Source organism: Apus apus, chromosome Z (assembly GCF_020740795.1).
Source record: "Apus apus isolate bApuApu2 chromosome Z, bApuApu2.pri.cur, whole genome shotgun sequence".
NCBI lineage: Eukaryota > Metazoa > Chordata > Aves > Apodiformes > Apodidae > Apus > Apus apus.
Window position 1 is genome coordinate 75,914,080 of NC_067312.1, and position 24,310 is coordinate 75,938,389.

At 46.8% G+C, this 24,310-nt stretch overlaps 2 protein-coding genes across 7 annotated transcripts in view; one reads left to right on the plus strand and one right to left on the minus strand.

Annotated features, from left to right (window-relative positions):
- Positions 1 to 3,070, plus strand: part of NR2F1 (nuclear receptor subfamily 2 group F member 1) — a 4,719-nt gene extending 1,649 nt beyond the window's left edge. The window contains exons 2-3 of the mRNA XM_051643592.1: positions 2,734 to 2,894; positions 3,066 to 3,070. Of these exons, the coding sequence (XP_051499552.1) occupies positions 2,734 to 2,894; positions 3,066 to 3,070 (166 nt within the window). The remainder of the gene's footprint in view (positions 1 to 2,733; positions 2,895 to 3,065) is intronic.
- FAM172A (family with sequence similarity 172 member A) overlaps positions 2,829 to 24,310 on the minus strand; it is a 262,842-nt gene continuing 241,360 nt past the window's right edge. For 5 of the 6 annotated variants that reach the window (XM_051643535.1, XM_051643537.1, XM_051643532.1 and 2 more), the window contains one exon: positions 7,401 to 9,062. In XM_051643535.1, coding sequence (XP_051499495.1) covers positions 8,863 to 9,062 — 200 coding nt within the window. In that variant the 3' untranslated portion in view covers positions 7,401 to 8,862. Of the gene's footprint in view, positions 4,033 to 7,400; positions 9,063 to 24,310 lie in introns of those variants that run through there. The other variant, XM_051643536.1, reaches the window with a different exon arrangement.

Here is a 24,310-nt window from a genome sequence, read left to right on the forward strand (position 1 = left end):
GAAAGAAAGCCCCCAAGCAAACAAGACCCCCCCCACCCCTCAAACCAAACAATTAGTGATGTTTCTCGGGGACAGATGGAAAACGCGCATTCCCTTGAAAAGCAGCATCATCTTTTGACTGCGTCCGGAGGAATCACCCCGTGCTGATTGCACCCAGTGCACAGACGTGTGCACAAGGCACATGAGGGATTTATTTCCCCGCACACACACACAACTTTTTTATTTTTCTTTCTTTTTCTTTCTTTTTCTTTCTTTTTCTTTCTTTTTCTTTTTCTTTTTCTTTTTTTTTTCTTTTTCTTTTTCTTTTTCTTTTTCTTTTTCTTTTTCTTTTTCTTTTTCTTTTTCTTTTTCTTTTTCTTTTTCTTTTTCTTTTTCTTTCTTTTCTTTTTCTTTTTTCTTTTTCTTTTCCTTCCTTTCTTTCTTTACTTCTTCCTTTTTTTCTTCTTTTTCTTTCCTTTTTTTACCCCTCCCTGCTTGGGGGTGTTATCCTGGTGGAATATCTTTTCCTGCTCCCCCTTTTTGGGCAAGGTAACGGCTGCTCGCCTTGGCCCATGGGGCCAGCCGTGGCATCTGTGCTCCCTCAACGCTGTGCAACCCTTTTGGACCATGAGCCTTTCAGTCATGAGGAGCTGCGGTGTTCTCCTGGAGAACCTATCCCAGGATTAGTGCTTGCTCTTTGAGTTTTATTTTTATTATTTTTTTTTAATCTCACTTTTGGACTCCCAGAAACTCTGAGTTGTCCATGGCACACGGGCTTGTTGCATGATGTCAGCGAGATTCCCCGTGCTGGAATCGGAGGAGGCTGATGTCAGAGCCCGCCGCGGGGTCAGGAACCAGCGAAGTGCAACTTTAAAAGGCACCGATGTGAAGGAATCAATTACATCAGCATCCATCCCTCCTAAGTGTGCTGGAGGGCTACCGCTGTCACCTCTCCAGGCGATCGGGAAGGCGGTGGTCCATGCAGAGATGCTCCCACGCCTTCCTCTCCTCCAGTTCCCCCCAGGACTCCCCCATTCCTGAAGCCCGGCACAGATTTCGCCTCACCCAACATCCCTCCCTACCCCCAAATCTTTTCCTTGCTAGGAACCGGTCAACCCCCTCTCCCAGGATGTATTTTTATATTGTTTAGGGTTGGCTGAATGGGAGGGGGGGGTGAGGGGTGGAGGGGCGCGCTGCCTTACGCGGCTTCCCCGCGGAAAATGCGGGGAGGATGCGTGGGTGGGAATGTCCGCGCTCTTTCAGCTGTGAGGCTGGACACACATCCCACTCCTGTCCCTATCCACCGACATCCCCCCCACGCCCTCAAGCAGCTCCGCGTGTCCGGGGGCGGCCTTGGGGCGGGGTGGGGGTGTCAGGGATGGTGGGGGAAGGTCCCGGGGGTGAAGTTCACACCTAACCTTAACCCCCCCCCTCCTCATCTCCAAGGCCCGGCCGGGGTCTTGTTTGCAAACACATCTCACCCACCGGCCTCGCGTGTTTTCCCACCTCTCCAACCCACCCGGGACCGCGGGGAGACAAAAGCGCACAAAGAGGAGAGAAAAAGAGTATCTTTATTTTTCGTTCAGCGGAGAAGTACCAGCCGACAGGACAACCCCCACCTCCCCACCCCGTCCCCCTGTGCTTTACAGCCCCCCCCATCCAGGAGCTAGGCCAGGTAAAGAAGCAGCCTTAAAAAAATTTAAAATCGTTACAGTAGAAATTGTTGTAGGCTTCGTTTTTTTTTTTTTAAACGACTCTTAAAAAAAATAGATCCGTTCCCGCCACATTTGGTACCTCGGAGACCTCATCTCCCCTCCCTGGAGATAAAGAGAGGCTGGCGGGGGGAAGTGTGTGTGTCCAACCTCCCCCAGCAAAAAGCACAGAAACCCAAAATAAGGCGATGTAAACTCCCTCCTCTTTCCCTAAACACAGGGGGGCCGGGGGGTGACACAGGCCGGCGGGGGGTGTCAGGCCAGCCGCAAGCAGCAGCAGCATCCTCCGACGGGGCGGGGGGGGGGCTGCAGATCTCTCCCACCCCTGCCCACAGCCAACAGGCTCCCCTACAGGGAGGCAAAAAAAAAAAAAAAAGCTGGTTTTGCGCTGCCCTCCGCGTAGGCACGATAGAATCCCCATCCCTCCCCTCCCCACGGTGGGGGGACGCGCACAGTGACCTCCCCAGCGGGGGTGTAGGGGGTGATGCTTGGAAAGAGGAGAGGTTAAACGCAGGGAGACGGATGGAGCAGGGGGGGAAGGGGGTGCGGGGGGAAACCCCGCTGCCGGTGGGAGCAGGCAGGGATGCTCCTCGGAGAGACACTCCCCCCCCCCCAGCCCCAAGTCGCAGTATTTCGGCCCAAGTTTCCACTTGCACTCCCCCCCCTCCCCTATCCCGGACATGGGTACCGCAGAGGAACGGGGGTACTTCTGGTCCGGCATCACCTCGTTTTAACGCCTCCCTCCCTTCACTCCCCCGCCCCCCCCCCCCCCCCCCCCCCCCCCCCCCCCCCACCCCCCCCAATTCCCAGCCCCCCCAGCTACGCAACAAGAAAGATGATATAAAAGGGGAGGGAGGGTTGGATGGGGTGGGATGGGGGTCCCAAATCCGGCGTGTTGCCTCCTCCGCACTATCAGTGGCGAGGCGGGCACGGCCATTGAAGAAAAAGATCACTTTAATTTAGCATCATCAACACTAAAAGGAGCTTAATGAGCGCGCTCGCTTGCCGGGCACGCTATCAGGCACATCTTGTCGCTTATCAGGCGTTTTAAGCGCGGAAAAGCTGCCGACAGCGGCGGCTACAGCCACATCCCCAACACTCCCCCCTCCCCCGGCTCCCGCCCCACGCGTGGCGTGGAGTATCCCCTTATCCCACCTCCCCTCCAGCGCCTGGGGAAGCAGGAACAAACCCGTGAGGCTCAGGGTAAAAAAGGGAGTAACCACGGGATGGCAAAGTCATTACAAACCCGGCATATGAAAACAGAAGCATCTTTGCTTTTAAAAATAAACGGGAAAAAATGTGCAACTTGTCTCTCTCTTTTTTTTTTTTTCCTTTTTTTTCTTTTTTTTCTTTTTTTCCTGTCATATTTCACAGTGTGATCCAGCCAGTTAATGAATAGGCTTCTTTTTTTTTGCCTTTTTTTCTTTTTCTTTTTTTTTTGTTTAAGTGGAGCTTTCAAAAGGAAGAGAAGATCTACAGATAATGCCATTGATCCGGCAGGAGGGGAAAATCTCTACAACAAAGGGGCTTTCCTATAAATCTGGACCAAACTTCTTGGACCCTCCTACCAGCAGAAAAAGAAAGAGTCAAGAGTTGATCCCACTTGGTCCCAGAGAAAGAGAAGGCTGTGAGAAGGGTTTTAGAATCACGGGCTGGTTAGCACTTCTGGAGTTAGAGCCGTCTTCAGAAAAGGGTAATTCCCATTTTTGTTGTCTTGATACAGAAGGAAGCAGCAAAAACAAACAAACAAACAAACAAACCCCCCAAAAAACCCAAACAAAACATCCTGCAGGCGATGGGACCATGACGAAGCTGTTAAATTCTGGCATCAGCTTGGTGCAGGGCTGTGTCAGGGCAATTAGAGCTGCACCACGCTGCACTCTGCAGTACCACTGTCAGCCTTAATCTGCGCTCTGATGGGCAGCACAAAATCCAAGTTACAGCCCACAGGAAGCACAGCCAGTGAACCCATATTGCTTTGACAGTTGCACTCATCTAGAAATAATGCAAAACGCTATTTAGATGTATACATCACGACCCCGTGCTCTGGGAAGAAAACAATCTAATGAGGGGCTTGGGAGACTGCTTGCAGAAAACAAGCAGCCGAGAGGTTGTTGCTGTTGGTGGTAGGGTGGGTTTTGTTGTTTGTGGGTTTTTTTTGTTGTGGTTGGTTGTTTGATTTCTTTCCTCTCCTCCTTTTACAGTTCCTCGTATTTGATCCTGTTGGAGCGGCGTGTTGGGGTTGGTTTCACTGAGCTGTTCTTTGCCTCTATTGCCTCGCTGAAGAACCTGAAAATGGATGGAAAACTCTTCCAGGAAGTTAGTTCATGGCGCTCCGTACCTGCAAAAATACAAAGGTTGACAGTTTGACCAGGGGTCATTTTGCTGCTGCTGACAGCTCCACTCACAGGGGGCTTAAATGGAAGACCTTGGGGAAGCCATGGAGATGCTGGCCCCTGGTCCAGGTGGGAGCAGGGCTGCCCTGCTGCTGAGCTTTGGGGGCCAGCTGGGCAGGAACAACTGCACACACAGACACAGAAACACACGTAGACACATGGACACCCCCCCACCACACACAGGCAAGGCCACCCAGATGACTGAAGAGAGATGCTGAACTCATCTTGGGTCTGGGAAAGGGGTACCCCAAAGCACCCCGGTAAGTGCAGCTTCCATAAAGGACCTCACTTGATCTGCTTAACTGGGTGAAAAAAGTGTCTGCTTCTCAGGGCTGGCGTGATTCGTGTAATTTCATTTTGTGTTGCTCTTAGCCTGGTAGATGCATTCTCAACAGAAAGAGAGCACCTGACCAAAACAACAACCCATGCAACATGAAGGCATCCTGCGTGCATGTCTTCCCAACAAGTCCTCACACAATATTCCACCAGTCAAATAGACCTTCCCTGCTTATCCCTTTCCTCTGCCTGTTCACCTCCAGATCTTTTTTTTTTCTTTTTTTGTGGGCATTTCTATTGTTTTACAAGTGTCTCCTTCAATGCATGGTGAATCCACTTCCTTTAAACAAAAAAAAAGCCCAACAACCCACAAAACCCCACAACAACCCACAGAATGAACCAAGATGATGGTGACAGAGCCAAGGGCTGTGAAAGAGTGGGGACCTCTTCCTGGATAACCCAATTATGTGGAGATGCTGCCTGGAAGTCTCTGGATCCTGGTCCTCTGTTTGATACTTTAACATTGTTAATGATAATTCTTTAGTCTGTAATAGTAGGTCATTGCTATGGTTACTCTACAATGGTGCAACACTTTGCTTTCCCCTTCAGCTATTCGCTGAGACCCGGTAACCACATTTGTTGCCTAGCAACAGTTTTGTGACAGTATCACAATCTGGGGGTGACAATAATGAAGGACACAGTGGCCATGGCCTGCCTGGCAGAGAGGGATGCTGCCTGAGGTGGCCGATGGTCCCCAGGGGACATGGGGTGGCTGGTGGTCCCCAGGGATGCGGGGTGGTGGGTGTGCAGGTAATACCTGCACGCCCACCTTCACACCCCACCAGGACCCTCACCCAGCCATCCTTGGTGGCTCCATGCATGCTGTCCCCTCCGTAAAGTCTTTGGTGAAGGAGCTACCCTCAGAGGCAGTCATCAGACAAGCTCCTCCAAGGCAGCCCTCCCCAGAATGACACCACTTCCCACACAAAGAGACGTGTTTTGTACAAAGAGGATCCACATCACCTGCACACACAGACTTCCCCTACTGTCTGCATCTTCTGTATGGAGACGACTCATGACATCTCACACAAACTTCCTGGACACACCTTTCATACAAAAGAGTTTCTGCCTCCAAATTCACTCACCCTCTTTGCTGGGAGGCAGCCCACCACATCCTGCAGGTGGTTTTTGAGGCAGGCCACCTACCCCATGACCTAAGAGAGCCACCCCATACCCTCACTCGCTAATGATTGTTCCCCACTTTGAGGGAGTCATTCTGTACAAAGACATGTCCCCCCACAGCAGAAGGAGAAAGCTCCCCTTCCAGCACAACCTCTGCACAGCCTGACAGACCCATCCCTCAGGTTACAGCATGGTTGGGTACACTGTGATTCCCATCTACCGGAGGTGGCTTTGTGGAGGTAAAGGCTGTCCTAGTACACCCTGAGGACACTCTTGCATGGGCAGGTCTCCTCACACACCTGTGCCCCATCAAATTGGGCTCCGAGAGGTAAAGCATCTTCTCATGTGGCTTTCTGGGTCCTACAAGGATGTGTCCCACACAAACATGTCTCTGTCACTCCTGCCTGCCTGCGCCCGCCTCCTTCTGTCTCAATCGTATTAATCCTCATTAATATCCACTGGATTAAATTAGATGAAAACACAGGCAGTGAACATTATGCCATCCCCCCACTTCTTTTTCTTTCCTTTTATCAAAAACCTTCCTCCTCTGTGAAAGGGCCATCCAGAAACAAAAAATTACAAAACAATAAGTTTCTGAAGCCTCCCCGTCCCTTTCTCCATCCTGCCTTCTCCCATCACTCTTCTTGTGTCCTCAAGAGATCTCAGGCTTACATTCACTGGTGTTACTGAAACTGATTAACCTACAGCTTTCCTGTAGCAACCCCTCTCAACCCACCCCTCTCAAAAAACAATTCAAGCTTTGAGTCTAGAGGGACTCAAGGATTCAGCAGTCTGAAGCAATTTTAACAGTCCTAATTTTCCCCTTCCTAGTAACAATCTTACTGACAGATGAACAATTTCCCTGGTGATAAAAATCACTACAATGGCTATTTAGTTTCCAGGATTATGATGATTCTTCACTTGATTAATATTGCAATAACAAAAGCTTGCCAAGCATCTGCCTTGGCCCTTTACAGTCATTTAAAGGTCAAATTTTGTCCTTACATACTCACATTCAACTACTACTGAAGGGAGAGCCCTAAAATTTTAACACTGCACAGACTGTGCCTTTATGATTTCTATACCAGAGGTTTGGAAAATTAGGCAGAAGCAAGAGGAGTTATGTCTTAAGGGTGATGACATAAGGTTTTTGCCTGATGAAAAATATCACTGACGGCTGCAATCTCAGTTGTGTATTTAGCAATAGACAAATCTAAATTAAATGCATGAGCAGGCACCTATTTTTCAACAGAAAGAATCACTTGTGAGAGTTGGATAATCAGAAGCAGTTGTACTAAAGCCAAGGTCCTCCAAGGTATATGCACCCCCTCAGTGTTCACTAATTTCAACACCCATGATGATAAACTGCACAATTCAATACACCAGATTAAGTGATGGGCTGTAGTGATTTGAGACATTAATTCTTGGAGAAATCTTGGGAGCATGTTGCAGTGAAAAGACTTATAAAAGCTGTTAAGTGTGGGTGACAGCTAGAACATCCTAAAATACGCTAAGGCTACAGTCACTGGAAAAGAAAAAAATATCAATCCCTGCCCCCCACTCCCAGCCCCACTGAGAGAAATGAGGTAAATGATATAAAAGCAGAGAGACCCTCCCAGCTGACAGCATGGAAAGAGGTATTGAGAACTGGATGTATATTTTAACATGTACAAAACATCATTTTGTACCTCCAAAAAGAAGGCAGATCCAATCATGTGGGAGGTAAAACGAGTAATGATAGAAGGGTGAACAAGTTTCAGAATCAACTCACCACAAAGAAATACTGACAATCAGAAAGAAGGAAGACTTGTCAATAAAGTTGTTGATATTGAAAAAAAAAAACCAACACAACAGATAAGAGAATACTTGCAAACATTTAATATACAAATCATCAAGTCTGGATGACAGGCATCTGAGGGCCTTCAGGGAATCAGTTAATGAACCTGCTGAACTACTGGCAATTATTTCTGAGAATTCATGCACAATCAGGTAGGCACCAGAGGACTGGGGGAAGAAAAACAAAGCTCATTTGAGAAAAGGAGGATTAATTGAAACTATGGCATGTCCAATTTACCTTTGACTATCAGTGAAGTAAGAGATCAACATTAAAAAAAAATTGCAGGCATCTTAAGTGCAACAGGAGCCTTGGGACAGAATAGGCTCAGATTCAACAAGAACAGATACAACTCAAACTTGACCACTTTATTGAAGCAGAAAAACCACCAGGCGAGAGATTTGTCCATTGCTGTGCCTTTCCATGTAGGTCAATCTGACAGCTCAGGGGTGGTGGGAACCTTGGGAATCACTTACAGTGGATAAGGACCTTCACCTTCTAATGGGCTGTGCTCACCCCTACCTCTTGTTTGCACATGAATTATTTTACTCCAGCAGAGGAGACCTCGAAACGCTTATGGTAACACAGCTCCATCCATGAGCAGCTGATCCCCCAGCACCTGCAGTGCACATGGCCTCTCTGCAGGCTGGGTCTGGACTCAGCATCTCATAACTCATCACTGCATCAGTTTGGGACTCTGCTCTCTGCAAGTCTGGAGTGGCACCATGGTTCATCAGATCCACCATATCTCAGATGAGGAAAGGCACAGCTTTGCATTTTAGGAAGAAATTCTGTGTGGTGAGACCCTGGCCCAGGTTGCCCAGGGAAGCTGTGGCTGCCCCATCCCTGGCAGTGTTGAAGGGCAGGTTGGATGGGGCTTGATGATCTTTCAGGTCTCTTCCAACCAAACCAGTCTGTGGTTCTGTGGTTCTATGATCTGTGATCATAACAACGTATCTCAGACTGCCTTGGAAATGGTGCTGCTGCACTTCTTGGGAAGTGGTGAGAGCACTCGAGAAGACAATTAGTAAGAATGATACAGGGTTGAAAATACACCTATGAAGTCCCAGAGGGACTGGTATCAGGGCTCAAGTCTTTTAAACATGGTTATTAGTGTTCTGAAAGAATAATGAGGGCCCTTATTAGTTAATTAGATTAAACAGAGGATGATATATTGAACAGGAGATACTGCAAACATTAGAAGGGACAGAGAAATAATAATAAAAAGGGGCAGCCTAAAGGGGCAGGAAGAATAAGGAAGGGGAAAAGCACAAAACGAAATGGGGATTGGTGCCTGTAGGGGCGACTCGACCCCGGTGGCCCTTTGCACACAGGCGTTTTCCCCACCTCCCCTTCCCACTTCCACTCGGGAAAAGCCATCACCTCACCCAGCCAGGCTGACGGGGGGTCCTCTGCCTGCAACCAGAGCCCAGGCGGAGGGAGAAGAGCTCTGCAATCCCTACCATTCACTCCGGCAGGGCGATTACCGGCTGCGAGGGACAAAGGTGCCCTCCGACGGCGCCGGACAAAAGGTTCCTCCCGCGGTGCTCAGAAGATGCTCGGCACAATGGTGGCCCCCCGCCGCGTTTACAAGATGTGTGGGACAAAGGTTTCCCCAAGCTGCACAAGGAGCCGGGAGAGAGAGAGAGAGAGAGAGAGCTCCATCCACGCCGAGATTATTTTCTGCAGGGTTAAAACAAACAAACAAAAATACGGGGGGGAAAAAAAAAAAAAGGAAAGAAAAATGTCTCCCGGGGTTGTGAAAAAAGATCGGGGCTGAACCCTCCGGGGGTTGCTTCTCTGCTAAAAGGGAGGCTCGGGTCTTAACATAAGGGAGGGTTTCGAAAGGTTTCAAAAGGGTGCTACCGCGCGGCTTCGGGGTTTTCGTGCCCGTCGGGGGGGAGCGCCCGGCTCCTCCTCACCAAACATCTTGCTCAGCGGAGTTTGCAACCGATGCCAGCGGGGAAGGAGCTCTGTCCTCCCCTGGTCACGGTCTGAACCAGAACCCTGCCACGCTGCAAACCGTTAGGGTCAGTTTTTGGGCAGGGCTGGAGCTTTGCAATCTTGTTCCCCCCCCCCGACACTGGCAGCCCTTGCCTGAACATTAAAGATTTCAGACCCGTCAGTCACAAAAGGCCCTGAGACCCACCAAAGCTTGATTTGAATGCTTCAAAGGGTGAAATGCAGACTTCCAGTGCATTTGCATGAGCAAAAGCACTTTATCACTTACCAAACATGTTTTATCCTTATTTCCCCAACTCTGAGAAGCAACACAAAATCGTTCTTCCTTTACAAATGAAAGGACAAACCAGCCAACCCCATCTGACCTGGGAACGTGTCTGATATGCCTTTCAGAAAGGATTTTTCCTCCTGAAAGTTATGAATCAATGGTAATTTATTTATTTCCTACGTAACCCCCACATACACACAGATTTAAGTCTTCACCTAAGACTGTAACTCTTAGGTGTTTAATTCTGTAACTCTCTAGTGATGTAATGATACTGTTCAAAACCTTTGTATGTCTGAGAAAAAGATACCTCCTGCCTCTGCTGCATCTGTCTTTCTGGACACTATTAAATTACTACTGTACCATACATTTTATTCTTAAACAGGATTCATTTATTTATTTATTTATTTATTTATTTATTTATTTATTTATTTTAGCCCTTGAGTGCATCAGATGTCATCAAGAATGAAAGAGTTACTTCTAATTCATAAGGTTTCTCCATTTATGATTCCTGGATCTGATCCTAGGGATCTGCACAGGCAGAAATTATCATGTCTGTTGTGACCATTTTGCCCTGCTGATGTAAATCTCCAGGTCTCAAACCCCCAGACAAAAGAAGCTCTCAGAGCATCACCAGTAAAGCTAAGGAAAAAGGAAAAATAATAATATACTTTGTTTAAAATCACTAAATATGCCTGACAGGGAGGATGAGAGTTTGGGGAAAAATTGGGAAGGATTCCATTAGCTCAAGAGCTTTGAGAACCAAAGACCTTAGGAGCTTCTGCATATGAACCTCTAGACCCTGACAATGGCAAAGAAAGAGTAAAAGCTTAAGCCAAATTAAAAGACAAGACATACACCAATTAATGGAACAGAAGCAGTGATTTCTGAGGGGACATTTAAAAAAAAACCCAGCAAACCCCAAACTTTGGTGTGTTTAGTTTGGCTAAAAAGTGGTAGTTTGTGGAGTCACAGGCAGGATAATAATCTAAAAGCAACTGCACAGGGAAATAAATTCTGTAGAAGAGCCAAGAGGGAAGAAACAAACCTGAAGAAATTATACACAGCTTATAATGGAGGCTTAGACACTTAGTGAGCTGGTTCAGATGGAATATTCACCCAAGGAAAATTGTGGGAACCTTTGTGGCAATGCTAGAGAATAGCTGCACATACTAAAGACATTTTGTACTTGGTTATTATCTCCTGTGACACAGACCAGTGTTTATTTTTGTTGGACATTGATTATCTCTGGTATCTTTAGTGGGATGATGGAAAGAGAGAAAGAACCAGCCCGTCAACTCAGAACAAAGATCACCTCTAAACTCTCATGCTTACAACCAGTTTTTTTTCCCACCCCTCATTTACAACACACAAACTACTCACAAGAAGGAAGTAGTTTCAAAAGGTACCAAAATATTTCATAAATTCCTTCACAGATCCATGCAAAAGCTCAGTGCAACCCAGGTTTGCAAAGCAGGAAGGAGACAGGAGGCTAACACAGCTGTCATTTTTCACTGCTCTTCATTTTAAATATTTAGGGCAGTCCCATGAGCATGGGTCATTTGCTTCTCTACAAGCTAACTGGCCAAATAAGTGGTAATTGTAAGGTCCTTCCCTCCAGAATGCAGGCTGCCAAAAGTCAAGTCATTTTTTTGGGTCACCTAAAGTTGTCTCACTTTGTTTTGAGTATGTATTTGACAAAAGAAAAAAAAAAATAGAGTATCAAACAGCTATTAGGGGCCTCCTAACATCACAAATTGCACACAGCTGCATTAAAACACAGGAAGAAATCACAGTTAGAAACACAGGCTGGTTAAATAGCACTTCAAGAGCCAGAAATGCTCACAAAAAGCCCACAGGATCACAGGCTGTGGGCTGGTCTGAGTTGCTGCTGGGGATACTCTAAAGAGCCAATGTGTCCAAAACTTCCCAACAAGTCCTTTGCCCCGGTGGGCAGAACGGCAGGCAAAAGGGGAAGCAGCAGCAAGGAAAACAGCCATCTGGTGGGACCCTCCCGCCAGGCTTTCCAGGGACCCAGTCTGAGGAGTGAGGATGCTGACTCCGGGGTTTGTGCTGCAGGGAAAGCCGCTCCCGCTGGAATGCCAGGCGGTGCTTGGGGATGATCCGCCCCGGCAGACGTTCCAGCATCTCCACAGCGCCGGCTGAACGGCATCTGCCCTGTGCTGCTGAACCAGACCCTCCCGGGCTGCAGCCCCGCAGGCAGGGGCTGTTGGCAGGGGAGGCTCCCACTTCCTAGAAAAAGGCTTTCAGTACAGGTGCCCTCCACATCATCCAACTGGAGATTTTCAAACTCATAGTGACTGGGGTAACACGACAAGTAGGCAGGGCTTGAAATTATATTTCTGTCTATATATCCATACCTCTACCTGCAGCTCTATCTCCATAATATCTACACACTTTCCTTCCTTCCTTCCTTCCTTCCTTCCTTCCTTCCTTCCTTCCTTCCTTCCTTCCTTCCTTCCTTCCTTCCTTCCTTCCTTCCTTCCTTCCTTCCTTCCTTCCTTCCTTCCTTCCTTCCTTCCTTCCTTCCTTCCTTCCTTCCTTCCTTCCTTCCTTCCTTCCTTCCTTCCTTCCTTCCTTCCTTCCTTCCTTCCTTCCTTCCTTCCTTCCTTCCTTCCTTCCCCTCCACCCTTCCCTTCCCTTCCCTTCCCTTCCCTTCCCTTCCCTTCCCTTCCCTTCCCTTCCCTTCCCTTCCCTTCCCTTCCCTTCCCTTCCCTTCCCTTCCCTTCCCTTCCCTTCCCTTCCCTTCCCTTCCCTTCCCTTCCCTTCCCTTCCCTTCCCTTCCCTTCCCTTCCCTTCCCTTCCCTTCCCTTCCCTTCCCTTCCCTAGGATGCCACCACTGGAAGTTCAGAACAGGTTAGACCATCATGTCTTGCATATAGCTGACCTCTCCTTTAGGATTGTGGGCAAATCAGACAGCTCTTTGGCTTTTATTTTTTTAATTTTTATTTTATTTATTTTTGAAATCCAGCCCTGCTTTTTAATAGGCTGTGACTTTATTTGTTGCATTTAGGCAACATGCAAACTTGGCTGTGTTTGCAGGGTATGTCATACAAGGTCCATGCTCTGAAGCATGTGAATGATGTGTAATTAGTGAGCTAACTAAATCTTGTAAATGTAGATGCATTTTCTCCTATCATGATTCAGAAAAAAAAAAAAAATCCTTATAAAATTCCACCCAAGAGCACAAATGATGCATTTAGCATTTGAAAACCATAATTTTCTCAACCAGGAGAAAAGAAAATTATCTTTTAAATAAAGGAAGTTTTGACCTGCTCAAAACCTGAGACCTCCTGAGAGAACACAAATCCACGTAGGTTCTAGGGGGAGACCAACTGCTTAAAGCTTCCACAGGGTCTAAGCCCAAAAAATACTACATTACATGACAGATCTTAACATGCTACGGCATCATACAAGCACTTAGTTACATCCCTTTTCCCTATTGCTTTCCAAGGGCGCGTCTAGCAGGGTTTTCTAAGGAAAAAGTCATCATCACTGTGCTTTTGCAGGCTGGGAGAGTCAGCTGAGACTAGTGGCAGCACCAGGAACTGACCTGAGCCCAAGGTCGAGGGCTGTGTTCAGCCAGTGATGCTCCCCAGCCTTAACAAACACACAGTATTTATAAAATACATTTAAACACACCCAAAATGCATGGCAGCAAAGCCTGTGAGTCACTGTAACTCGAAATACTGGAGGGTGGATTTTGAAATCTGGGTTTACTCAAAAAATCCTTCAGCTTTTTGGTGTTTACAGGGCAGAGCTCTGAAGTGCAGCCCTTGCTTGGCAAGCTCTGCTAACCTGGGAGAGCAGTAAGTGATGGAAGTAGCTTCCTTGATGATGATGGCAGGACTGGGGGAGTGAGAAGACCAGGCACTCAGAAAACAGCTCTTGTCTCCACAATGGTGTTTTATGATGACTTGCTCCTAAGTAGCAATTGTGACATCCAACATCCGGATGGAGAATTAACGATTAGAAATCATTCTGAAAAAGCTGATGTCAGCTTACTTCAGTGAAGAACATCACAGATTCGCAGAACCCACCACACAAATGAAATTGTGTTAATCACCTGAGGAACAGCTGTACAGGCAGTGTGAGGGTGAACCAACCTGGGCACTTCCCAGAAACAGAGCAGCCAAGGGAACAGGCTGGGAATAGCAGTGCTTGCACCCAGAGCAGCCAGAACCCATGCTACATGACGGTAGAGACAACCAAACTGATAAAAAATGGGAAAAAGGCCCTTAATCACTAGCAGGATAAGCATAGATTTGCAATTGCAACAAAGCAATTTTAAAGTAAAGCTGATTAATAGAATTTTCTCCCCTTTCACATCAGAAGCAGAGCTTGGAGAGGCAGCTGTGGAAGTAAAGAAGGTCTTTCCAGGGACTGGAATGAGTGTGTGATTAAGGAATGTACACAGGGTGTGGAGCACTGAAATGCACTCACTGCTTTTATATTTCAGCAAGACTCTGAATTAATACTTGGTAAACCTTTAATGAATAACTACCCTCCCCCCCCCCCACCCCCCCCCCCCGAAAATGTTTATAATCTTCTGCCTAAGGAGTATTTCAAAGGGATTTTTTTCCCTCCCCCCTGAAGTTTCTGCTTGAATTATTGTATCTGCGTAGGCAAAGAATTACAGTCAACACAACCCCAGGGTATTATCCTAGGTACAGGAGTGGTATTCACTGACCTGTCTGCTTCATCTTTTGACTGTTGCCTTTGGCAGGCACCTAATCCAACCCAGCACAACACACTCAATCCAACCCAACCCGAACAGGTCAACCCAACCAGTGCAACACAATATAACCCAACCTAACCCAATGCAGCCCAATCCAATATAACCCAGCCCAGTCCCTCTAAGATGCCATTAGCACCATCTACCTTCTGACTGTCCCTCTGGTGCACAGCATCCCTGGAGCAGTCACAGGAAGGGCAGTTCTCCCTGATTTTCCCTCAGAGGCTAATTTTTTGATGGGTAAGACAAAAAAACCCCAAAACAACAAACCCAAGAAGCCTGGTGCTGCCTGTGCTCCTGGGTGAAAGCTGAGCAAAAACTCAGCTCTCCACCTGGTTCTCCCCTGGTGATGGCCACAGTCACAGAAAGGTATAAAAGGTGTGAGCACAGGGGAGGGCAGAGACAGGGCTGTCCTCCCACTTTCCTGGTCCCGCTGGACACCTGCTCCACTTGCCAAAATGGACACACTCCCTTACATCAAGAGAGGTGAAACTTCACAGCCTAAACCCAAGTGAGCCTGAAAATCCTGATGCAGCTGCTCACCACCCCCTGAGGTGTCTGAGCTCCAAAGACACCTCAGCTCCTGACCTTAAAGCTAACACATTATTAAAGCAGGGCTTCTGTCCATGCTCAGAAACACCTCAGGCTTGACAGGGCAAATACTTTCAGTGTCTCAGATAGAGGCCCCTCAACCCTGCAAGTAGGTGTGCAAGCCTCAGGATGAGGAATGCCCTCTTCACTCCTTCCCAAGACCTCCTTTACCCTCAATCTCTTTCTATTCCTTGCCTGCTTTTCTTCCACCTGGGACATTTACTTCTCCAGGACACCAACTTTTGAATCCTTCCCCCACAACCTGCCCATCTTGCAGCTCTTCTTTAATTCTTGGCCACTACCTGCTCCTGGTCCTGTTGCATTATACCCACCCACTGACCCCAGCTCTCTCGTCTTCATGTCCCACCAATTTCTCCATTTTCCTGACTTTTCTTCAACCTTGTCTTACCAAACCCTCCTCCACCTCACTGCTACTGCATCCATCCAGTGTCTCATCACCAACACTTTCATCTTCCAGTTGCTGTCAGTAGCCCACCAAACAAATCCTCCCTCTCCACATATTTTTCTTTCTGAACAGGAGAAGAAGGTTTCAGATCTGGCTTTGGCAGGCATTCAAAAAACCTGGACACAGGAGTAGTTAATCTTCCAGGTGAGAATCATAGTTTAATGGGAAATTTAGCAAATATTGTAGTGATTTCATGGAAAGGAAACATATCTGAGTTTGTAAAATGCTGTAGAAGATGGAGCTGAGCCACCAGAATCCAAACACCAAGTAACAAATGGAGTTAAAAATTTAAGTTTTGGGAGTCACTGACAGACTGTTCATTCCAATAAAATTTTAATTCTGGCAGGGAGTTACCAAAAAAAGAAGAAGAAAAAAAAAGTGCTGGAAGAGAACGGCAACAACAACAACAAAAAAGGTTTGCAAATTTGAGGGGTGACTAACTCATGGCTCACCCACACCAGCTTCACTTCTCTCATTGGTGTGTCACCCGCTGCTGTGCGTGTGTGCACACAGATCTGCATCTACACACAGGCACACAACCCTGCACACGTGAGACCTGTATGACCCACTTACAGGAGGCTGCAGAGCTGTGTTAGTGAGAAAGATGGCAAGAAGACAGTGCTGTTTCACCAGTGAATTTACACTGATACAGTGAGCATTAACCTTCTTTTATTAGCGTGACCTTTGCTGGTCGTTGCTAATGAACATTCTTGAAGAAGGCAGGTGATTGAACCCTGGCTGTGGGATTTTATGGACGATGATCATGGTTGTGGGTCAAGTACACCTGTGCTGCAATCATAAAGTTATTAACCTCTACAACAACAGCTTTACATGCGGCTGTCTCAGAAGAATGCCATTTCTGGAACTCTCAGCCTTTGGAGATGCTATTTATAATTTATACCCAATCTGAAGGGCAAAGATTTTTTTCTCTCCTGCAAGTCATGGTAATCAATACAGGTCTGCACCTATTACAGCCCGATGAGGTGAAGTGTGTGGCAAGGATCAGCCCGGGCTCATAAACATGGCTTTGGAAAAGAGCCCGTCTCCAGCTGCCCCCCCCCCCCGCCCCAGCATCCACGCTGGGAGAGCAAAGGAAGGGGGGGAAGACAATTCTTTGTGAGGGTGCCATCCCAGCTGCTTAGCGTCGCAGGCTAAATTAATTGCATATTTGCCTCAGAACTGCTCAGAAACTTGAGGGTTTTTGGCGCGTCGTGTGCATTTCAGGGCTTCTGCACCCTAATTCGTAACACATCAAGGCTCAGTGCAGGATATTCTGGAGCTCCCACATCATGGAAACCAGCAATTTAAGACTAAATACTAATTCACAGAGGCTTTGCAGATGTGAATTACACTAAATTTAACTAAGCTGAATAATATCACACTTCCTGTGACTTAACCTCAGAGATGTCATTAGAGGGAGAATTTGAGATTAATGACCATAAATCTGCATTTCACTCCCTGCTTATCCCTCCTCCATGGTGCAGCAAACAGCAGCTCTGCCTGGAAGGGCTCAACATGTTTCTTTGTGCACATTCCTGGGTTCCTACTTCTTCTGAGCACTGCCACCAAAAAGCAGCCATGGGTGATGTCTGGGACATGATGGCATCAAACCAGCCATGGGTGATGAGGTCACGATGGGCATCAGGTGTGGGAGGTGGTGAAGGCCTGATGTGTCAGCAGCAATGCAAGAGGCAGGCAGGGGGAAGTAAGGTCGCCCCAAGGCAGACAAGATGAGAAGACACCCGGTTTGGGATGTGTTGACCTCCACTGATGTCCCCTGACATCCCCATCTATGGGTAGGCCAACACATGAGGGTGGGTCTGACACCAGCAGGAGTCTGGGCTGAATGTGAAGGGAAATACTACTGGAATGGTTTGGGTTGGAAGGGACCTTAAAGGACATCATGTTCCAACTCTCTGCCATGGGCAAGGACACCTCCCACCAGCCCAGGTTGCTCCAAGCCCCATCCAACCTGCCCTTCAACACTGCCAGGGATGGGGCAGCCACAGCTTCCCTGGGCAACCTGGGCCAGGGTCTCACCACCCTCACAGCAAAGAATTTCTTCCTAATATCCAAACTAAGTCTCCCCTCTTCCAGTTTCAATCAATTCTCCTTTGTCCTCTCCTTCCCTGCCCTTGTCCCAAGCCCCTCCCCAGCTTTCCTGGAGCCCCTCCAGGCACTGGAAGGTGCTCTCAGGTCTCCCTGGAGCCTTCTCTTCTCCAGGCTGAACACCCCAACTCTCCCAGCCTGTCTCCAGAGCAGAGCTGCTCCAGCCCTCCCATCATCTCCGGGGCCTCCTCTGGCCTCTCTCCAACAGCTCCATGTCCTTCTGGTGTTGGGGACACTAGCACTGTACCCAGCCCTGCAGGGGGGGGTCTCACCAGAGTGGAGTAGAGGGGGACAATCAATGGGCTGCATCAACAAGGGCATCACCAGCAGAGATAAAGAAGTCCTCATCCCGCTCTACGAGGTGCTTGTCAGATCTCACCTGGAGTGTTGTGTTCAGTTCTGGTACCTGCTCTACAAAACGGATGGGACAGGATGGAGAAGGCCCAGGGAAGGGCCACAAGGATTATCAGAGGACTGGAGGACCTGCCATATGAGGAGAGGCTGAGAAATACAGGTTTGTTCAGCCTAGAGAAGAGAAGGCTTCAGGGGAGACCTTATTACCATGTTCCAGTACTTAAAGAGTGGCTGCCAAGAAGATGGAGATTCCCTGCTGACAAGGAGAGACATGGAAAAGGCAAGGGATGGGCACAAGTTGCTCCTGGGGAGATTCTGATTGGACACAAGAGGTAAATTTTTTCCCATGAGGAGAGTCCAACACTGGAATAGTCTCCCAGGGGAAGTGGTGGATTCCCTCCCACTGGACAGTTTGAAGTCTCAGCTTGATGGGGTGCTGCTCCACCTCATATCAACTGGAGTAGTACCTAGAAAGGTTGGACCAGATCATCCTTGAGGTCCCTTCCAACCTGGCATTCTAGGATTCTCCCTGGCCCTGCTGGTCATGCTGCTGGAGATGCAGCCCAGGACACATGGCTGGGTTATGGAGAGCTGCTCATCACCAACAACTCCAGGTTCTTCTCCTCAGGGCTGTTCTTATTCCATTCTCCATCCATCCATTGTGCTTGGGATTGCCTCAACCCATGTGCAGGACCTTGCACTTGGCCTTGTTGAAATTCATGGGGTTTGCACAGTAAGTTCACACTAAGGAAAATAATAAAAAAACACCAGCAATCAAAAAAACCTCTCAAGAGCAGAAGATGCTCCCTGTGGGTTTGCACGTCTGACCAGTGGGGCCCCATTGCTGAGCTGTGGCTGGAGAAGGCTCAGCAGGATCCAGGAACCAGCAGGGTGAGGGACAGAAAGCAGCCCCAAAATCAAAGCCTTTCTGCTAACCCAGTTTTAATCATCCCATTGTAGGCAGGCCAAGTTTTTGACCATTTCACTTAACCATTGCAATAATTAAGTAAGCTCTACTTGGGAGACAGTATTTATTTCAAACCAGGGATTATTACCCTTTTAAAAAATAATACAATAGATACCATCAAGCTCCAAAACTGCATCTTCAAGCTGACACAGTCATCTCAATTTTGAAGAAATAATTTATTATTTCCCAACCAGGCAGAGAGAAAAAAATCCCCAAGACAGAAAACAAAGAAAACTAATGACCTTGGTGCATTTCCAAATGCAATTTTCATTTCAAAATAGAGCCCTGATCTAGCAATTGATCTTTCCACATGGAGTCTTCCAGCAGAACCAATGCTGCTAAGTTAGACTGTTAGCTCCCAGAAAAAGCAAGTAAGATGCCTAATGTCACGGAGGGATCTTTTGCTAAGCATTTGGTGTATTCTGAAGAAAACTTTAGTCTGTCCCAGGTAGAAAGATGGTCAACCTCAGGACCTGGAGATGGAAATGCAAAAACCTGCCAGAAAAGTGTATGTGGAAGAGGAAGAGAGATGAAATATTTATATGAATTTCAAAACTTGGTGATTCAAATAATTTTCTTTTGAGAATCTCCACGTTTGTTAGCGTATTGTGGTTTTTTTGTTTATTTTTATTTTTTAATAAAATTAGAACAAAATGAAAAGAAGTTTTTGGAGTAATTTATCTCTGAAGAATCACTGAACTGAAATTATGTCATGTTGCATTAAAATTATCAGTTATTGCCACAGTTGGCCCACAAATATTATATTAAAAAAGCAGGAAGAAAATAACTTGAATACATTTGGGGAATTATTTTGTTTGTGCCCTGTGCATATCTGTTAATACTTATTGCTCCAATTTGGCTTGGTTTTGTCTAAACCACCGTAGGTTGTTCTTTCAAAACAAGTTTAAAACAAACTGTTGATATATTAGTGAAAAAACAAACAACAAACTGTATGGGGAAAAACAAGATTGAGGTGGGAGCTGATGTTCCTCTAAATGAGAGCAATATCAGCATGCACAAATGCACAGACAGGCACAGTGTGACAGTCACTGCTCATAAAAGATCCTGCAATGAGTTAATATGAAAACTCAGTCTCCTGTAGAGGGAAGTTAGAGGGGAGCTCATATATAAGCACTTGAGGAAAACTTGCACTGTGGCTGGAACACATACAGCACATTCCCCATTAGTCTGGGGATAAATGAAATGTTATAACCACAATATATTGCTGCATTAAATTAAGAAAACTTTTTTTTTTTTTTTTCCCCTCCAGTCTGTTGTGAAAAATCTCTGACTGACTTAAAAAGCAAAGAACTTGCAGTCAACAACATCCCCATCTGTTTTTCAGCTCCAACATCAGAACTCTACAAACACTTTGCATTGGTATCTCTCTAGCCACGACTGTTGCTTTCGGCAGGAACCCTGAGGAATTTCACAGCCCAAATATTCCAAATCTTCATGTGATTCAGGATTGCTTTTCCAGGTCTGCACTGAGACACACCACAAGCCTATGGGCCTGACTCCCAGAGAGGAAGAAGCACAAACCAAAGGGACAGGACATTGTAAAACAGGGGGTTTGCTCTCTTGTGAAGTTTGGAAAAACAGTAGCTGGGCAGCTCAGGGAGCTTATTCCACATTAAGGTCTGTGCATGGGCCAAAAAGCCTTCAGCAAAGGAGGACCATGAAAGGAGATGCAGCTGGGAGAGGAGTGGTGAAGCTCACCAGGACTGTGTCTTCTGCAGCTGCAGACACCTGCAAGGAGCCTTCAGGTGCCCCACTTTGCACATGGAGCAGAGGATTCTGCTCTTTCACAAGAAGGACATGGAGGAGCTGGAGCGTGTCCAGGGAAGGGACACGGAGCTGGGGAAGGGGCTGGAGCAGAAGGAGAAGGGGCTGGAGAACTTGTGAGGAGCAGCTGAGGGAGCTGGGGGTGTTGATCCTGGAGCAAAGGAGGCTGAGGGGAGACCTGCTGGCTCTGCAGCTGCCTGAGAGGAGGTTGGAGCCAGGGGAGGTCGGGCTCTGCTCCCAGGAACAAACCACAAGACAAAACAGCTTCAAGTTGTGCCAGGGGAGGTTTAGATTGGATCTTGGGAACAGTTTCTCCTTGGCAAGGGTTGTCAGGCCCTGGCCCAGGCTGCCCAGGGCAGGGGTGGAGTCCCCATCCCTGGAGGGGTTTCAGAGCCCTATAGATGTGGTTCTAAGGGACATGGGGAGTGGTGGCCTTGGCAGTTCTGGGTTAACAGTTGGGCTTGATGATCTTAAAGGTCTTTCCAAACAAAACAATTCTATATTTCTATGATTCTATAAGAGAAGTGGGGAACACAAATCCACAGCCCTCATGGTGGAAGTGCATTCCATCCACTACCATGATTAGGCAATAGGTGAAAGCATCATGATTTGTCCCATAAATCTAAGTGCAGGGGTGATGGTAGGAAGTGTTTTTTGCTACAGGTCTGGATGAAAAACCACCTAATCTGTGAATATTCTCACACTTTCAGCCCAGGAGATGCTAGGGATGCACCTCAAAGGCATCTGCCACTGGACTTGACTGGGCTGGACTTCTAATGTGTCTGTAAGTATTTAAATTAAGTTTCACAAAAAAAGAAAATAATAATAATGAAAAAAAAACACCAACAACAACAACCCCCCCAAAAAAAAACCAATAAAAGAGCCAAGATAAAAAAACCCCAACAAACTTAATAAATCTGTGGCAGGCATGCTTAGCAAATCAACTCGATGTGACAGCTTTGGTATGGCCTGAGAAGTGCTAAAACCAAATGCTTCCTTAGGACACCCATTACTTAATATGGATTTCTGGAATATGACGAGCAGATACATTTTAATTGGCTTTAGCATCCCAAATGGGTCATGGACATATTCTTATCTGACTTTTGTGTATAATGCAAGTAGGTCCTCTGTAGCTGGGGATCGCTATAGTTCCCTTTATAAGGGCTTGTTTTCAGTTGCTTATAAATTTTGCCAAGCTAAGTATCTGGGATGAAAATTCCCATGCTCTGTCTCTGCCTCAGGCTGATTATTATTATTTTTTTATGTTTCAGCTAAAAGGACTTAGTCACTTCAGGAAATAAGATTGAGGAAAAACATGTTTTGCCCCTGTTGGGGAAAAAACCAAAACGAAACAAACAAACAAACAAAAAAACAAGAAAAGAAAGTAAAATAAAGCCTTACAAGGATTTTGCTGAGCAGCTCCTGTGCCTCTATTCTTCACAGCAATAGTTTGAAATTTGGAAGGTAGGGTCCCTGTTGTCCTTTTGCAGTTCCCATGAAAAACCACCCAGCTTTTTGCCTAGTCACAAGCCTTTGAAAAGTCTCATTTGCATATGCTCAGCACAGAGTTCCCAGATTTTGGCAGCTGAACTGGCCAGGGACTCCTCTGAAGATGCTGTTTGCAATGGGCAAGCTCCAGCCCAGGGCTGACAGGGCTGAGCCAAACTTTTTTTGTTGTTTTGTTTTGTTTTTTGCAACTGCTGCTCCCAGATGCTGCAGGCAATTGTGGCATCAGGCACAGGAACTAAGCACAGACAGTAGAGCTCTGTCCTGGACTCCAAATGCAGGCAAAACAAGGGGAGAAAGAAAAAAAAATAAAAAAAAAGAAAAAAAGAAGCATAATAGAAATAGAGAGGACAACCAGTCCTGGGAGGCAGATGGAACAGTAGACTGAGAGGAGACTGACTGAGCAAAAAGATCACTGCAAGTAGGTACAGGAACACCAAGGAGGTGGGTTTATGTAAGTAAAGAAATGGCAAAGCAGGAAATTGGCTGCAGAGAGGTTGGGATGCAGAGATGAAGGACAGCTGACAGCCTGGATGCAGCAATAACAAGAGGGCAGACATGGAGAGGAGGAGAGGAAGAAAGCTTGAGGACCACAGGGGGATGTGACTTTTCAAATTACTTGAGAACAACCTCCTGGAAGGCTCATCCTCTCCCAGCAAAGACAAAACTGACTGACTGGGTCAGTGCTTCATTGCCCCTCAGCTGTGGTTCACTGAGGAGGTGACAATCTGCTACTCCAACACTCTCAGCTCCTTTGCCTTAATTCACCAGCCCATGTCTCTGAGCCCAAACTCTGCATCTCAGATTTCCACCTCTGCAACTGACCAGCAGCAAGAGACCACCACATGATAAAATTTCCCTTATTGTTCTTACCGTGGTAAAAGAAAACAAATTATGCACAGAAAACTACAATAAGAGAATATTTGAAGGGACAACTTAAGGACACTCAGTTCAGTGAATGCCAGAATGGCTCAGGGGCAAAACAGGGGGTGGGGGATGACAGTGCTTATTGGTGCCACCCTGGTACAGCTTTTGTCTACATTGAGTAGAGTTTTGTGCTGCCCTTGAGGATCACTTGTGCCTTTTCCCACCAGGATCCTCCACTGACCTGCAGCTATTATCTGGGAGTAGACAGAGCTGGTCCAAAGAGCCTGGGCTTTTGCAGCAGAACATGAAATAATTTCATGTATAATGCAGTACAATGAGTAAATGAAGGGGAATGTAATACAGCCTGGATATGGGAAAGCCATGTAGTACAATGCTGTGGAGTGTATTACTGGCCATTACAAGGGTAGTGAATGAAATCAGGTATTGGGATAAAAAAAACAACCCAGGTATTTAAAGCAGAAACTAATGGCTATTTTGAAGGATGTCAATTGGGAACTAGTGTCATTAAGGGAAAAAAAAACAACTTTTACAGAGTTTCCAAGCTCTGATGAAGGTTTTTGTGAGCATCTACAGGCAGAAGTCTTATCACAAGTAATGATCTTTTACCACTGAATCACTGGCAGTTGAGATGGCTCTCTGATCCTTGCCAGTGGAAAGGCACGTGTTTTCTTACAGCCAAGGTTTCCAGGTCACCTAACATCCTAGCACATGAAGAAGAGCAAAGCTACCTCTAAGGGTCATATGTACTACCTTATGAGCCATATTTTTATCTTAACCTCCCTGATGGCAACTCTTATTTCAACCTGAGAGCCTAGCTGCACTACGCTGTTGTGATTGCTGTAAAGAAGGAGAATTAACACAGACATAATGATTTTTTATGGAAAAACAGATGAGTGAGGTACACCACAAGGCAACTGAAAGCCTTGTTTCTATTATTTAATTCCTTCATGAGATGATGACTGCTACTGATTTGAAGAGATCATGAATCCCTCCATTATACTGTGTGCACTAATGTCTACAGTGCAGGATCTAAACCAGTAGAGGAGCTGAGTAACCCTGTGATGGGCTCAACATTCCTGTCCCAATGGGATGGGGATGCACAAGCCACAGTTTTGCAAAACCAATGGTGTAAGAAAGGAGCTGCAGAGTTGCATTCCCTGCAGGGGACAAACTGCCCTTGAGGACACAACATATGTAGGAGCACAAAGGTCTGAAATACAAAATGTTTGTACTTTGTCACTACCTGCTTTGGCACGAGTTTCAACTGGTCTATCCCTGTGTA